Source organism: Mesocricetus auratus, unplaced genomic scaffold (genome assembly GCF_017639785.1).
Source record: "Mesocricetus auratus isolate SY011 unplaced genomic scaffold, BCM_Maur_2.0 Super-Scaffold_6730, whole genome shotgun sequence".
NCBI lineage: Eukaryota > Metazoa > Chordata > Mammalia > Rodentia > Cricetidae > Mesocricetus > Mesocricetus auratus.
In genome coordinates, this window is record NW_024429184.1 from 93,624,032 (window position 1) to 93,640,353 (window position 16,322).

Below are 16,322 nucleotides of genomic sequence, written 5' to 3' on the forward strand. Positions count from 1 at the left end.
ACCTTAAACAAATTTTTTAAAGTATTGCAGTCTAGCCTTAACAGTAACTGCACTTTTTAGACTCCTAAGAGTTTGGATTGTAGGTATAAACCAACATTTCCAACTCTAGTTATTAATTATTTAACTTAAAAAATTACAACTTATCATAGTTGTGCAGTGTTTTCAGGATAAGCTCAAGATAGAGGCCTAGCTGACAAGACCTTACAAACTCTGACCTTAGAAGGCAGTGGTGGCACACGTCTTTAATCCCAGCATTTGGAAGGCAGAGGCAGGTGGATCTCTGAGTTTGAGGCCAGCCTGGTCTACAGAGTGAGTTCCAGGACAGCCAGAGCTACACAGAAAAACCCTGTCTGAAAACAACAAAAACATTGGCATTGATGGAGCATTTCGGTGCATGCCTGCCATTTTAGCATTCAGCACAATGAAGTGGGATTACCAGCTCGTGGCCAGCTGGGTTACACAGCAAGACAAAAAGCTTTCTTGAAAGCAACACCCAAAAATAGTCTCCCCGTAAGAGAGAGGAAAAAGTAACCCAGCTGTGCCCTTGATAGTACCTCTAGCCTGTGTTCTACCACACATTTTTTGTCTAGCATGCGAACCATCACCTTAGGTGCCCAAACGAAGCAGCAAACACCCCAGGCCTTTATACCATTGCACCTCGAGCTGCCTCCAACCTCTTCTGCCATCCCGGCATGTTGCTACCTTCTTTTGCTCTTAACAATATTTTCCATAAGTTTCCTCTTCTGTCAATCAGGGGGCCCTTTGGGCTCCAACACCTACACTCCCTTGTAGTCTGTGCATAGTAAGCAAAATGATGGTTATCGTTCATTTCTACTACCTGAGCTTCTTGAGGGTAGCCCATGTACAGAAGGTCAGCAGTACCTACGTTATAAGGTAAAATGAATCATTATTGAAAGCACTGATATGTTTGGCAGATAAATATTTCTTCAACAACTCATTTCTGGAACATGCCTATCAAGGCAGTTACATGGACAATAATATCCATAGGTTGAAAAAAAAAGTCTTTAATGAGACATGTAATGATAGGTTAGATAATCTCAGGCACAGTTAGTTCCATTTTTAGTCATGTGAATGAGGCCCACACTCTGTGTCTCCTCTTTTGCTTATCTTCCCTAGATATCTTTACCATGTCAGAGCAACTACAGCAGGATGCACCTAAGGTTTCTTCAGTTAAACTTTCTCCCTTATGTAGCCCACCTTTTCCCTCTAGTGGCAGGAATATGCAACTACACTTTAAAGTAGCATTCAGCTCTGTAACTTGAAATTGTACTTTTGAATTGGTTTTCTTTTTTTGTTTGTTTGTTTCGTTTTGTTTTTTGTTTTTCGAGACATGGTTTCTATGTAGCTTTGGAGCCTGTCTTGAAACTCCATCTGTAGACCAGGCTGACCTCAAACTCACAGAGATCTGCCTGCCTCTGCCTCTGCCTCTGCCTCTCTGCGCCTCTGCGCCTCTGCACCTCTGCCTCTACCTCCTCCCAGGTGCTAGGATTAAAGGCATATGCCACCACCATTGCCTGGATGGGAGAGACACTGTTGAGACACTGTGGCCTGGCTGACTGAATAACTATCGATGGTTTCATGTTTTCTGTCCCGGAAGTATTGCAACAAAGAAGGTCATCAACCACGATTTTGCTTTCTTGCCCTCTTTACAATGGTCCTTGTCTACGTTAGAGTTTCTGTTGCTGCGATAAAACATCATAACCAAAACCAACTTACAGCTTGTGGTCAGTCTGTCATCCAGAGAAATCATGGCAGACACTCAGGTAGGAACAGGAGAGGCCACAGAGCAGTACTGCTTACTGGCTTGTTCCCCATGACTTATATACTCCAGGATCACCTGCTCAGACTTGGCATCACCCACCATGGGCTGGGCCTTCCCACATCAATTATTAATCAGGAAAATACCCCCTACTGACTTGCTTACAGGGCCAATGATATGGAGACATTTTCTCAATTCAGATTCCCTCTTCCCGGATATATCAAGGTTTGTGTCAAGTTGACAAAAGCCAACCAGCACAGTCCCTTCAGTAGAAGTGTGTGCAGGGGAAGCAACTAGGGAAAAGACAACTCCTGTCTCATCAGTATTAAAGATGCCATCTGGACCAAAGTCAGCAATCATGTCACTCATTAACCTTATGTATCCATTATGTCACCTGCCTTTCTGCAGAATGCTTTCAAAGCAGTTCCATGGAGATCTACAAATCTGTTCAGTCAGCTCACGGTTGCTTGAAAATTATCAGTCAAGCATATTGGCCAAGTTCAACAGTGGTCCTGAAGTATATTTGCTTAGGCTGCTATAACAATAGATTGAAATGGGTTGCAAAAGCTTGCAAATAGCAACGCACTATGAATTCAAGGAGCTATACACCTTGTTTTGTAGATACATAGCAAGCCAAAGGAAGAGTCTGGTCCAGGGTCATGAAGCTTTCTTAACTCAGATTACTGAGTGCCTGGTATACCACAGCCCTGCTCAAAAGTCTGCCAAAATGAGAACTTCAAATTCTCTCTCCATCATCTTAAAAAGATTTTCACTACAGGAAGCTGTTTCGGGTGTCACACATTCACTCAATGACCATTTAATAAGGCAATCACAGGGTGCAGTAAGTAAAGATGATTGTAGAGAAGAAAAGCAAAAGAACTGTCTGACATGGGGCTGTGGGTCTTGCGATCCAGCTACAGGGGAGGTTGAGGGAGCACAGTCAGTTGGTTGCCAGACTCAGTACATTAATGAGACCATCTCAGATAAACTTTCTAAAGGCTCTGGGGATGTAGTTCAGTGGTAGAGTATTTGCCTAGCATGCTCAAGGCCCGGGGTTCAATCCTCATTACTGCAGAGGCTGTGGGGTGAGGTGGGGAGAAACCCTGTCTTGAGGACCAAACAAACAAATAAGCAAACAAAAACAGAAATAAAATCAATCTTGTTATTTTGTGGGAAATGGATTGGGATATTTGGATGCTGTTACTGATGGTTTGGGTAGGAGATAATGGCAAAAGTAGTGGGTGGGTTACAGCACAGCCTCTCTCTGGACTTGTTTCCTGTTTTAAAATGAAGTTGGGCATGATAGTGCACACTTGTAATCCCAGCATTGGGGCTGCTTAAAGCTGAAGGCCAGTCAAGCTGTATAACAAAGACCCTGTCTTCAACAAATAAGTAAGCAAGAAAGACTCGAGACTCAACAGGGGAGTGCAAATCAGATCTGATACACAAATGTGACATAGCACAGATGTGATATGCAGAATAAGCCTCCATGGGAACATATTTAGTTTTAAAAACTCAAAGTGATTTTGATACATTGCATATTTGAAAGCTGTTGAGGGGTATCCACCAGAGGAGACTGCTCAGACATGGGTTTAAGCAAGTAGAAAGTCTTTACTAGCTGGTTGGCAACTACACTGGGTATTCAGGTGAGCTTTTAAGCACAAAATCTGTATTTTGGGTTGACATATTTCAGCTAACAATAACAGCCAGAAGTGAAACTACAGAAGCCCAAAGGCAAGGTTAGGATATTTAGAGACTTTCCCAGAACTATGTATATGATGGATTAGTTCTTTGTTTTTATGTTGGCAGGTGGTACTCTACATGCAGAGTCTTATGGCCTGAATGGTACTTCCATCATGGAGTCAGTTGTGCTAAGGTTTGGGGGGGGGGCTACAAAATCCTACAGCCCTGTTACAAACACCACAGGCTCAGATAACTGCCAACTACACTATAGCTTCGAAAATATGAACCAAGGAACAAAGTGCTTGCAGCCAGTGGCCACATAGGAGCCCCACAGTGGCTGCATGAGCACTGCTGTGACCCAGATAGAGTGCATAGGGGAGACAGCAGCACGTCAAGAAGGGACACCACACCTGCGGCCTGGCTGGTCTCGCTGGGACTGAAAACCCCGAGAGAAGTCACCAGCCTGTCTGCTACCGAGCAGGTTCCAAACCAGCGTGGATGATCTCCGCAGAGACCCCTTTGCGCCTGCCCTTTCCACCTACCCCAAATCTTGGCACAATCTTCCAACCTGAATGAGTTCACTTTGGTGCGTCCAGATGGGAGGGGAATTTTCACAAATAGAGTTGTTCTGCCAAGGATGCAGTCACATGAATTGGTCATGTTCATATAATTCAAAAAGAGATGTAATGATCTCGTGACACAAGGGAACCTCAGCGGGCCTGACCCCCACACACAGGGTTCAGGGGCTGACATGCATCTTTTCCTCACGTTGCTCTCGTCGCAGGGAATCCTGGAAATCAGACAGGTGTTCCTGTAGAGGTAGAAGCTGTGCTGCTATCTATGGCATAGAATTTGGGACACTACTGGGGCAATACTGGCACATGAAACTTGTTAACACTGTCCAAGTCCTGATGGGGCCAGACCATTTTCCATTCTGACAAGCATGTATGGAAGACTTTGTATACAACCACACTTCAAAACCAACCAACCAAATAAACAAACAACAACAAAAGTAGGGCGGTGGTCATGGTGTCTCTTCACAGCTGTTCTCTCTTACATCTACAATTAAAACCTTCATATCATTTATATTCGAATGTCATAATCTGTTTTGAAAACTACTGATACTGAGAGTAGATGTGGGGTGATGAAGGGACAAACTAGTATCGTTTGTGTTGGTCAAACTATTATGCTTGAAAAAGATCGTCTTGGGTGTTGAGCTCAAGGCTAAGGACATGCTGGGTAGCCCTCTACCACCGATCTACATTCCTAGGCCCAAAGACAAGACATCTGATCAGATTTAGCCATGCAAAAGGATCAATCTGGCTGGGCATGTAGCGCACCCCTTTAATCCCAGCACCTGGGGAGCAGAAGCAGGTGGATCTCTGTGAGTTCGAGGCCAGCCTGGTCTACAGAGCAAGCTCAAGGACAGTCAGGGCTGTTTACAGCGAAATCTGCCGCGAACCCCCAGCCCTGCCCCCCCCATCAATCTGCTGTGTCGACTGTAGAGATCAGAGTGGAGGGGGGAAGACCTGCATGAGGTAGGTGTTAAATAGAAGACTAGCACTACGTTTGCAAGCTGTCTCGCAGGAACTTGTTTAAACGTGGCACGATCTATGACGTGGAAATCCAATCCAGCCATTCGTTCCCTGAACTCTACGTTCCATAAAGTCACTATTGTTACTGCTAACCGGAGTGAGGAGGGAAGCCGGGAGCAGCAGTAAGAATCAACCTCAACATGAAGGAACCAGAAAGTTCCGAAAGGTGAGACCGAGCTCTGCAGAGCTCCACCCCTGTTACCTGACTGTCCCATATCCCCGCCTTGAGCCGGTTGGGCTCCTTGTTTCGCAACTGCAGACCTAGCTTCCGCCTCCGGGAAGTTTGGCCGGAAGCTGTCCGTCGGCTTTAGCAGATCCCCTGGCCCCATCCAGCCCCCAAGCCTCCAATCGGTTCCAACAGAGGACTGGTCGGTTGCGCTTGCGCGGGGGGTCGCACGCAATCACGCGCGCCGGCCGCTTCCGGTGCGCCGCGAGGGCCGCCGGGACGGGTCTCCCTGGCGATCCGTGCTGTGCTGTCGCCGCTGCCACCAGCGCGCCGGTGCCGCGTAGACGCTCGTGTCCTTGCTGTCTTCCTCGGGCTTCCCGGGGCCTGACCCCCGGGGCCCTCGGCAGGCGTCGGCCGAGCCTGTGCGCGAACCTGCGGTCCTCCACTCGCCCTTCACGACCTCGCAGCGCGATTCGGAGCAAGAGCGAGAGGGGCTTTGGCGACTCCGCGCCGTGTGTCGCCGGGCGGGGCCGCGGGGCCGGGGCTCCTCCAGCCCCCGGGATGCGTGCGCGAGCTCTCGCCTCCACTTTCTCTTTACCGCTGTCACGACCGGAGCCGCCTCTCGCCTACAGCGGGGAGCGCGAGTGCACCGACCAGCGCCCCTGTCGAGTCCCGCGGCCGGGTACCCCCGGGAATGTGAGCCGCGAGGCTCACAAGCTCCTCCGGGTAAGTCCCGCCCACTAGGCTCACACCGCGGAGCCGAACTGCCCAGATACCCGAGTGCGGGTCCTGCGGCTGCAGCTTCTGTTGCCCCGTGCTGCACCGTGAACCATTCCCTTTATTTAGTCTGTACCTTAGAGACAGCCCAGAGAGGGAAAGAAGGTAACCGGTGCCGAGCAGCCAGAAGCCATCATCTGAGGTTCCATGGATGGCTTGGTACTGTAGTGAAAGTGTCTCATTTTATGTGCTGCCCCTGTATTCTGCAGATAAGAAAACTAAGACTTAGGGTAAGTAGCATGCTTAAGTCCTTAGGGATCTGTGAGCGTACTCGTGGCACTCAGGTCCATCTCAAGCCCCCCCCCCACACACACACACGTTTTGGTGTTTGAGACAGGGTCTCAGGCATTCCAGGCTGGTCTCAAACTCACTGTGTAGGTGATATTAACTTTCATCTACTTCTCTGTCCTCCTGCGTCCATCTCCCAAGTCCTAGGGCTATAGGCATTCACCACCACACCCAGCTCTCAAAGCTGTTTTAACTTTTTATATTTTTCTGCATCTCTTTGTTTTGCTTCACCGAGGCTTAGGATCTGAAAACAAGCTTGGACCCAGATGTAGGACACTGTAGTCAAACGAACAGAAACCTAAGATAATCCTTTCATGCCCCAAGGTGTAATGACCGGCTCTTAACTTGGTTAGTTCTGGCCACTGAACTATGATGTACCATTCTTTACAGGTGTGCTCCTGGAGTAATACTGCTTTCTTCATAAGGCTTTTAAGGGACAGGGAGTCAATTATGTAAAAAAGTTCGATGTCTGTATGACCTTGATGTGAGCTGCAGTTGCCCTTAACCAATTTACCTTTTGCCCATAGGGCCACATTGTGGACTGCCTCATTAGGTTTCCCTGACTGTTAGGAAGCATGCACCACCCCCACCCTGCCACGAAGGTTTTAGGGAAGAATAGCAAAAGAGAAGTCACAACTATAAAATACTTAAGGAGTATCTTTTTAACCTGGTGTATACCTTTAAGATTGGGGCTGGAGAAATGGCTCAGCAGTTAAGAGCACTTGCTGTTCTAGAGACCCAAGGTTCATTTCCCAGCACCCACATGGCAGCTCACCGTGTAACCCTACTTCCAAGGGGCATGATGAAGTCATCTGGCCTTTGTGGGTACCAGGTACACACATAGTGCACAGACATACCTTGCTGGCAAAACACCATATACATAATAGTTTTGTAAAATAGGGGTGAAATGCTGTGTGTTTGGGTGTAGTAGAGGAGGCATTGTAGTTTTTACGTCTGCCAGAAATATTTTTTGACTGCTAGAAAGATAGCACATAATTGTAAGAAAGTGAGGGGAACCACAGGGCGCTCGTCATGCTGTCCATCTCTGGTTTTGGTCAAAGAGTGCTCTGGGAAGATTCTGGGCATTAACCTTGGGTCTCCACATATTGCTCTCTTACACCAGCACACAAACATGCATGCACACAGCACACGCACGTCCATTAAAAATAAGAAGACCAAAAGAGGGCGGGAGGGCGGGTGGGGCTCTTCTCAGGGTTAGCCACAGTGTGTTCAGCTTCATCTCCAATGAGAAATAGCTGACATTTAAGATATGGAATACACTTGTCTCTGTTCAAGTGGTAAGAATTTTGACTTGCATCCAAGTTTCCTGGATTCCCCTTTCTCTCCTTCTCAGTTATCATTTGTGAGGTATAAGTTGTGTGGGCTTTGTTCCACACCAGTGGGTCCTGATGGTGATTACTGCCACAACTGCATTTTCTAATAATCTGTTAAGTAGATTTTCAAGAACAACTATGTTTCCCTCTCAGTAAATTCAGGTGATTCTGGGAGCTTTCTCCTAAGGGTTGAGTTAGTAAAATGCAACTTAGTGTTTGGCCACAAATAAATTAGCTCTTCTTGGATTATTCATTCAGATTTTTAGGCCTGTCTTTTTCCTAGACAAAAAAGCTGATCTTCTGTTTTGTTTTGGTTTTTGTTTGCTTTATTTTAGGCTAACACCAGAGAGCTTTGTTGGTTTGTCAGATTACTGTTTATTTTTTGGCTTTGGTTTTTGAGGCAGGATCTGATGTACCATGGTCCTGTCTTGAACTCCTGATCCTGCTGTCTCTGCTTGCCAAGTGCTGGGATTACAAGTATGCCCCAGCACACCAGCAAGGTTACTGTTTAGAGCTGTGCTGTCCTACACTATAGCCATAGCTATATAGTTACAGTTCATAATGCTGAAAATTAGTCCATTTTGGGCTACTAGCTCTATTCCAAGTGCCCAATAACCAACCATCTGTGACTAGTGGCTACTATATTGGGCAACATTAATAGAGAACATTTCCATCAGAGTTTATTGAATTGTCCTCATATAGAAAATTGCCAGTTGAGTGGTAGCATAACATTGTGAAGAAAAGGACGGGAACTTGATTTTTTTTTTTTTAATTAGAAACCTATTTTCAATATTTGGGCAGGTTGCTAACTATCTCACTACAGATGATAGTCTTTAATAATGATAATAATGAGCTCTTTCATTAGTATAGTACTTGGATGCTCATCAGCAATTTTGTGATTTAAGTCCTTTGGGTTCTACCATGTAAATCTGTGGAATGGGTCTAGTTGGTGAAATGTTTATTGTAGGTAAACTTAGGAATCTGAGTTTAAAAACTGACTCACTGTGATCGCAGTGCCAGGCAGTTCCTGGAGTTGAGAGCTAGCGGCCTGGACAATTTGGGGAGCTCCACGTGCACGCACTTGCACCCACTTCCATGCATGTCCTGCTGTCTGGTTTTTATGTCAGCTTGACAAAAGCTAGAGTCAAAGTATTTTGGAAGAGGGAACCTTAATTGAGAAAATATCCCCACCAGATCATCCTTCGATCAAGCCTGTGGTGCATTTTCTTGACTAATGATTGAGTGGGAGGGCAGGAAAACAGACTGAAGCCAGGCAGTAGTGGCACATGTCTTTAATTCCAGCACTAAAAAGGCAGAGGCAGGTGAATCTCTGTGCGTTTGAGGCCATCCTTGTCTACGGAATAAATTCCGAGACAGCCAGAGAACCTTTGTCTCAACCCCCCCCCCTCCAAAAAAAAAAGAGAGAAAAGAAAAAAACTGAAGAAGAAAATAGACTGAGCAAGCTATGAGGAGCAAGCCGGTAAGCAACCCTCATCCATGACCCCTACTTCAGTTCCTGCCCTGACTTCTGTGATGAGCTGTGATGCAGAACTGAAAGCTACATTAAAACTCTTTCCTCCCCAAGTTACTTTTGGTATTGATACTGTGCTTTTTGCTTTGTTTTTGTTTTATGGTTTTTCAAGATAGGGTTTCTCTGTGTAACTGGTTGTGTTCCTGGCTGTTCTGAAACACACTGAGTAGACCAGGCTGGCTTCAAACTCAATGAGGTCCCTGATTTGCCTGAATAAAAGATTCACTGGAGACATTTGATTTCTTCGCATCCTGAGATTCTTATTCAGGGCTGAAATAAATGGAGCCCTTAAATCCCTAAGAATCAAGTACCACATGTGCTTGTTAGGATCTTTTGAATTTGGGAAATGTCTAAGACCCTGACAGAGTTGATTTCTTGTCCTGGAGTGGAGGCTGCTGTTCCTTTCACATTGGATACTTAGACCTGCCTGTTGACTTTCCTCTTCCCTAGCCATGGATACACCGTATGATGGTGCTGAGGTAACTGTCGTGATGGAGGAGATTGAGGAAGCTTATTACACTTCCCCTGGGCCACCTAAGAAGAAAAGAAAGTATAAACTACAAGGAGAAAAGGCCAAGAAACCCAGGTTAGCTTTAATACTTTGGTTGTGATGGTATTATCAGCAGGTTTGCTGGAGGGCTGTGTTGAAGAAGATAAAGATTCATTTAGAGTGCAGTTGTCAGCATTTGAGTGGGCATTGATGTAGGAGGAGAGACTGGGGTGTAGAGGGACAGACTTTGCTTGTTTCCAGCCTTTAAAGGGAGTTGTGTTGTGTAATGCCAGAATCTGTGAACTCCTTTGTAGGTTATTTTTTATAATGTCATTATTTATTATTTAATATGCATAAGTAACATTACAGTTATAAGTAATGCACTGGACCACTTTGATAATTACTTGCTTCTCTCAGCCTTGATGAGATATTTTTGACTAGTTAGATGACCAAAGGTAGAATAGAGGAGTAATATATGTGTGCAACAGGCCTAGGTAGTCAGCCTGTACTGTAACCTTGGTCTGAGAGTGGACCCCTGCATTTTTGGCTACATTTGATTGTATAACTAGGGGTTTTACACATGTTCTTTGTTTAGGGACAGTGCTTTGAATTGGGAGGTTTGGTTTTGCTTTGCTTTATTGGCCTTTGACTAACACCCCTACCATTCCAGTGAGTACTGGTTGAAGTAAGGGCAGTTCTTGCTCTGTAGGTCTGCTTACCTTCTGTACTACTATGACATCTACTTGAAAGTGCAGCAGGAGCTCCCCCACCTCCCACAGTCCGAAATCAATAAGAAGATTAGTGAGAGCTGGAGGCTCCTCAGTGTGGCCGAGAGAAGTTACTACTTGGAGAAAGCCAAGCTAGAGAAAGAAGGTTTGGATCCTGTAAGTATTTTTTTCCCTCGCCCCCTACCTCCCACATAGTTTTAATGGACAAAGACCTAGGGAAACCAACCCCACTGTTCTCATGACTCTTGAAAAGCTTTTAAAGTTATCTTTCTTGAGTCTGGTATGTGTCTGTTTTCATAATGCTCTGCATTCTTTTTCATTGCAACAGAACAGAGAGCTGACATTTTCGAGTTGTTTATAATGAGCATTTAGTTCCTTTTCTGATCTTTACTGTAGCTGAAGCTCCTTATTCTCATAGTAATGATCTTTTTCCTTAATACAGTGGCTTATATAGGCCTTTCCTCTGCCCCATTTTCTCATACTAATTGAATGTGGTGTAGTCCTTCTGTTGTTTTGACTGGCATACCTATTGCGAATTGGGTTTGTAAGGAAGCAGTAAAGCTGCTTTGTGTGATAACATGTACTTATCAACTATACCAGAAGAGAAATACAAGGTTAAAGCCAAGGTTGATGGTGGTGACAGGGGCTTTGAGCCCTTGAACTAAAGAACTAGCAAGGATGAATTTAGGCTGATGTCTATCTGCCATTTGTTATCTCTAGTTCAGTGACAGAACATTTGTTTTGATGGTAGTGGTGGTAGAACCCAGGGCTTCATTCATAGTAGACAAGCTTCCTGCCATTGAGCTGTATGCCTCCCCAGCTAGGTTTTTAACACCGAAATTCACATGGGAACTCTATATAGTGATTGTAGGCCAAAATCTTTTAACCCCACCCCCAATTTTTTTTTTTTTGGAAATGTAAAGATCAAAGATTCCAATAGCCATTCACCACTGCCAGTCAGATTATTTTGTCCTTGCTGTCTATATATTCCTCTTCTGCGGTAGCTTTGCATTACCTACCATCTAGAAGATGCTAGTGTATATTTCTACAGCTAAATGATTTGTTTATAGCAAATCTGGGAAATAAGCCCAGCACAGGTGAGGCTGAGGAGGGAAGATATAAGAAAAGTATACCTATTCCATGTGGCTCCCATATTCTAAAATATGCAGTCTTAGGAGTTGGGAATTTAACTCAGTTTCAGTGCATATACTTAGTGTGATTGTCATGGGTTCCATACTTAGACCCAACCTCTCTTAAAACAGTAAATAAAGACAACAGCCTTTTTGTTTAATAACCAAATCATTCCACGGTTAGCTGAGATTTTTATCAAGACTAAATTTTTTTACATTATCTACAGTGATTTTTTTCCCTTATTAATGAGCTTGTTTATTTTCACTAATTTCCACCACTACTATCAAGATACTAGATAAATGATTTTGGAAGAATCATTTAAATATTTGAATTTATATGTTTTCTCATCTGCAAGATGGATCTTGTGGCAATAGTAATATTTAAAATATATAGTGTAGGGCTGGAATGATGATGGCTCAGGGTTAAGAACACCTGGCTGTTCCTACAGAGGATCCAGATTTGGTTCCCAGCACCCACATGGTAACTCCATTCCCAGGGGACCTGATGGTCTTTTCTGACCTTCTTGGACCTTCTTGGACACTAAGCATACATACAATATACATACATACATTCCTACAAAAAGTCATACACACAAAATAATTAAATTTAAAAAAATTTTAAAGATCCATCGAGTCTGTGGTGGCACACCTTTAATCCCACCAGTTAGGAGGCAAAGGCAGGCAGATATCTGAGTTTAAGGCCAACCTAGTCTATATCGTAAGTTCCAGGACAGCCAGGGCTACACAGAGAAACCCTGACTCAAAAAACAAAACAAAGAAACAAACAGAAAAAAACGAGTACCATGTAAAAAGAAAAGGTGCTGGTTAATGAGCACCTGGAATGCACCGAGACTTGGCAAAGTTTCCGAGCTGAGTTCTCTAGATCACCTGGTGTGTGGATGAGACTGCATCTTGAGACTGTCAAGAGTCCTGCAGACTGTCTTGTCTTGATGGCCCTCCCTGCTCAGGGCAGTTTCTGTGCTATTCCCTCAAGTCTGTGTAGTTTTTGCCACCCAGTCCTGTTCTCTCGGCCCTAGCGGAGACACTTTTATTTTCTTGCCACCATTTAATCTTGTTACCCTAATATATCTTCTGAGGGTGTTTTCAGAATGCCATTTCCTTTACCTCTGCAGTTCCGTAAAGGACTCAGCTCTGTCTACCTTCACATTTCATCTGAGTGTGTCTTTTAACTCTTATCTTTGAGTGCTGCCTTTGAGCCTTAAGTAGTCCCATTGACTCTCCCTTTTGAATTCCCCATAGATGCTCTTGTAATTGATTTTAGTGTGCCTTTAAAAGGGCTTTGAAATTCTTTTTCCCATTAAACTGGGGTTTTTATTTAACCATTCACTTTGTTCTGTTTCTCTTACTGGATGACTTTTAAGTTAAAAAAAAAATTAAGCACAAATTCCTCTTTGGGGTACTAATTTTGTATGCAGGGTTGTTTCTAGTACCTGGCCTTGATCTTTAAAAATAACTGGAGTTCACTTTTTTTTTCTTTTTTCTTTTTTTTTTTTTTTTACTAATTTTATGTCTTGGACTTTTAGCCTCATGAATTTTGTCTTTGATTTCCTCATGTATTAACTGATAATATTAATAGTATTATTTTAGACATAAAATTAAATCACCGGTTTCAACACATTTCTGAGTTTTAAGATGTTAGGTCTCCTCCCTGCATCCCCTTAATGGATCCAGGGCCTTACCAGATAGTCCTTGCCATACATAATTTCTCTCACAGAGCTTTCTTAGCTTGGTAACTGTTCATCTGTGGAAGTCTGGAAAAATTACTGAGGTCAAAATCTTGATGTGTCATCTTTAGTTCCATCTTAATCTTCTGCATAGTAGCATTTCGTGCCTTTTTTGAGTTTTTATTTAAACTGATAATCTAGTAGTACTTGTTTTGGTATTTTAAATTGTTTGTTACTTTATAACTTAAAAGTATCAAAGCTTAAATTAAAAGGATCTCACAAATTGCCAGATTCCTTCAAAAGAAAATAGGAAAAACCAACAAATGGTTGCTGAGGTTTCAAGAGGGAATAGAATTTGCTCAAGACTATGCAGTTTTGGAAGCCAGAATCTGTGCCCTACCCAGAATTCAGTGCCACAGTTGTAGAACATTTTTCCAGGATACTCAAATCCCCCAGTTCAATCCCTAACACTGTGGAAAGACCTAACAACAGAATCTAATCCATTCTCCAGTTTCGTGAGCAAGTAAAGTACGTTGATTTCAAAAGAAGATGGCATTGCTGTTGACAGGCACTGATCTTTTCTGAATTAGGTCAGGCAATAGAGTCTGATTCCTTTTGCAGAAAAAATAAAGAGAGCTAATATAAATGACTTCCTGAGCTCTTCATCCATTCATCTCTGCTTATTTTCCTCTTGGCTTCCTCATTCTCAGAACTCTAAGCTCTCTGCACTGACTGCTGTGGTTCCGGACATCCCAGGTTTCCGCAAGATCCTTCCCCGATCGGATTACATCATCATTCCCAAGAGCACCCTGCAGGAAGATAGGAGCTGCCCTCAGCTAGAGCTGTGTGTGGCTCAGAATCAGATGTCTCCTAAAGGATCTACTCTCATGTCTCATGCTTCCCCGGAGATAGTAACCAGCCATGCAGGCATGGCAGAGCAGTGCCTCGCTGTGGAGGCCCTGGCTGAGGAGGTGGGAGCCCTTTCCCAGCCAGGTGCTGTGCAGGAGATTGCCACCTCAGAGATCCTCAGCCAAGATATGCTCCTGGAGGAGGCATCCTTGGAGGTAGGAGAGAGCCACCATCCTTACCAAACAAGCCTGGTAATTGAAGAGACCTTAGTAAATGGCTCACCAGATGTCCCCACTGGAAGCCTGGCTGTGCCACACTCCCAGGTTGGAGACAGCTTGTCAGTGTTAACAGTCATGAGGGTAAGTGGCTTTACACTAATGTCTTTTGCTTTTTGCTTTGTCTGGTATTCTTACAATGGCGGGTATAGGTATGGTACTTCAATGTCTTCAGGCCTTGGATTTACTCCAGAGTTCTTAGTTTCTCGGGTATCTTACCTAACCTCTCAGCCTAGCTCAGTGAGAGTTTTCCTCACGTAAGATAGTATGTAAGGTGCATGAGCAGGAGGGCTGGAAATGGTTTTAAAGCTATCTGTGAGTTAAAACCAAGAGCTTCATGCTATTAGTGCCAATCAGGATTTTGTGTCCTGAAATCACTTTCAAAAAACCACAATGGCAACTTGAACTATATGTGGGAATTACTGAAAAAGCTTGGCTATGGGTGGAAATAGGAAGAAAAGTTCTCTCCAAGGACAAGATTATGGAACAAAGACCTGAGAAAGACAGACAGATCTGGGGCCAGTGAGATAGCTCAGTGGGTACAAGCGCTTGTTGCCAAAAACTTTAATAAAAAAGAAAAAAACAACAACTAATCCTTCTCTGCTGTACCAAGGGATTCTTGATTGAAAGCAAAAGTCTCATTGATCCTGGGGGAGCTGCCACTATGCCCTAGTTACAGTGTTCCCCTTTCTCCCTGAATAGGGTAGCATCCTTAGAGGAATGGGAGTCCTCTTCAGGATAAGAGGTCCAATGTGTTATAGTATACCTGATGACTTGGGTAAAAGAGAGCAAGTAGCCCAAAGAACTCAGAGACCCAGTGTATCTGTTGTATTATTTGTTGCCTCCGTGCTGTTTTAAGATAGCAAATCATTGTCACTGATCTGGTGGGGCAGTTAAGAACAATTTTGAGCCCCCCCTGTGGGTGCTAGGAACAAATCCAGGTCCTCTGGGAGAGCAGCCAGTTCTCTTTATCACTGAGCCATCTCTCCAGTACCACTTAACGGGGTCAGAAACACTTAGTAAGTGCTTAGGAGATCTTGGGGGTCCCTCAGCCATTACAGCTCTAGTTTTCTCACCTGTTAAGTGGTCATAGCACATCTTCTGTTGGTAGTGACTTTCTCTGTTTCTAAGTTATCTCCTTATTTTGAGGTAACTATTTTGTTGAGCATACTGGATGAGCACATTGAGTTTTGTGCTCGATGCTGTCTTCAGTATTGTGGGTGACCTTGGGTGCTCTGCCCACTGTTTAACTACCCTCTCTATTATGCACAGGATTCCAGTGAAAATAGCTCCTCTGCTTCAACCCCTCAGTTCATCATGTTGCCTCTGCCTGCTTACTCTGTTGTGGAAAACCCCTCCTCCATCAAACTGGTCAGTACTGGGGAATTAGTGCTCCATGGGCATTTTCTTCTATTAAAAATCGTTTTCTTAGGACATGGGAGCCAGCAGTGGGCTTTGGGATTCCCTGGGCCACATGCTGATGGTTGGGAACCCTGAAGGTACCTGTGAACTCCCCCAAGTCTATAGACTTCTTGAAACACCCTGGGGGTAGGTCTCAACACTGTGGAGCCACTGATCTAAGTGTTACCACTACACAGATGAGAAAACAGCCTAGAGAAGGAGATGTTGAAATCCTCCAGGATATAAACAAGTCAGAATCCAGCCCATCAAATGCTGCAACTTCTGGGCTGAGATGTATTCCTAAATACTTCATGGTTTTTGATGCTGTGTCCCTGGTAGTGTTTAGTAAAGGGGGGAGGGGAACTCTTTAGAAATTAATTTCGTTTTATTTTGAGACAAGGTCTCACTGTAACCCTAGCTGTCCTGGAACTCACTCTGTAGACCAGGATGGCCTGAACTCACAGAGCTCCACCTGTCTCTACCTCCCAAGTGCTGGGATTAAAGACATGTGCCACACCTGGTTGAAGTGGAAGATTTCATTGTTTATTAGATGGTAATGCTAACTTGGCATTTCTGGAGTAAACTCTCTTGTAGTGATCTGTCTTCCCTC

General features: G+C 44.2%; 1 protein-coding gene across 3 annotated transcripts in view; it reads left to right on the top strand.

The window, feature by feature from the left end:
* Positions 1-5,207: 5,207 nt before the first annotated feature.
* The window catches only part of Hmgxb3 (HMG-box containing 3), a 46,791-nt gene continuing 35,676 nt past the window's right edge, over positions 5,208-16,322 (top strand). For 2 of the 3 annotated variants that reach the window (XM_005074683.4, XM_013116771.3), the window contains exons 1-5: positions 5,549-5,950; positions 9,605-9,740; positions 10,354-10,528; positions 13,898-14,395; positions 15,584-15,682. In XM_005074683.4, coding sequence (XP_005074740.1) covers positions 9,607-9,740; positions 10,354-10,528; positions 13,898-14,395; positions 15,584-15,682 — 906 coding nt within the window. In that variant the 5' untranslated portion in view covers positions 5,549-5,950; positions 9,605-9,606. Of the gene's footprint in view, positions 5,225-5,548; positions 5,951-9,604; positions 9,741-10,353; positions 10,529-13,897; positions 14,396-15,583; positions 15,683-16,322 lie in introns of those variants that run through there. The other variant, XM_021229861.2, reaches the window with a different exon arrangement.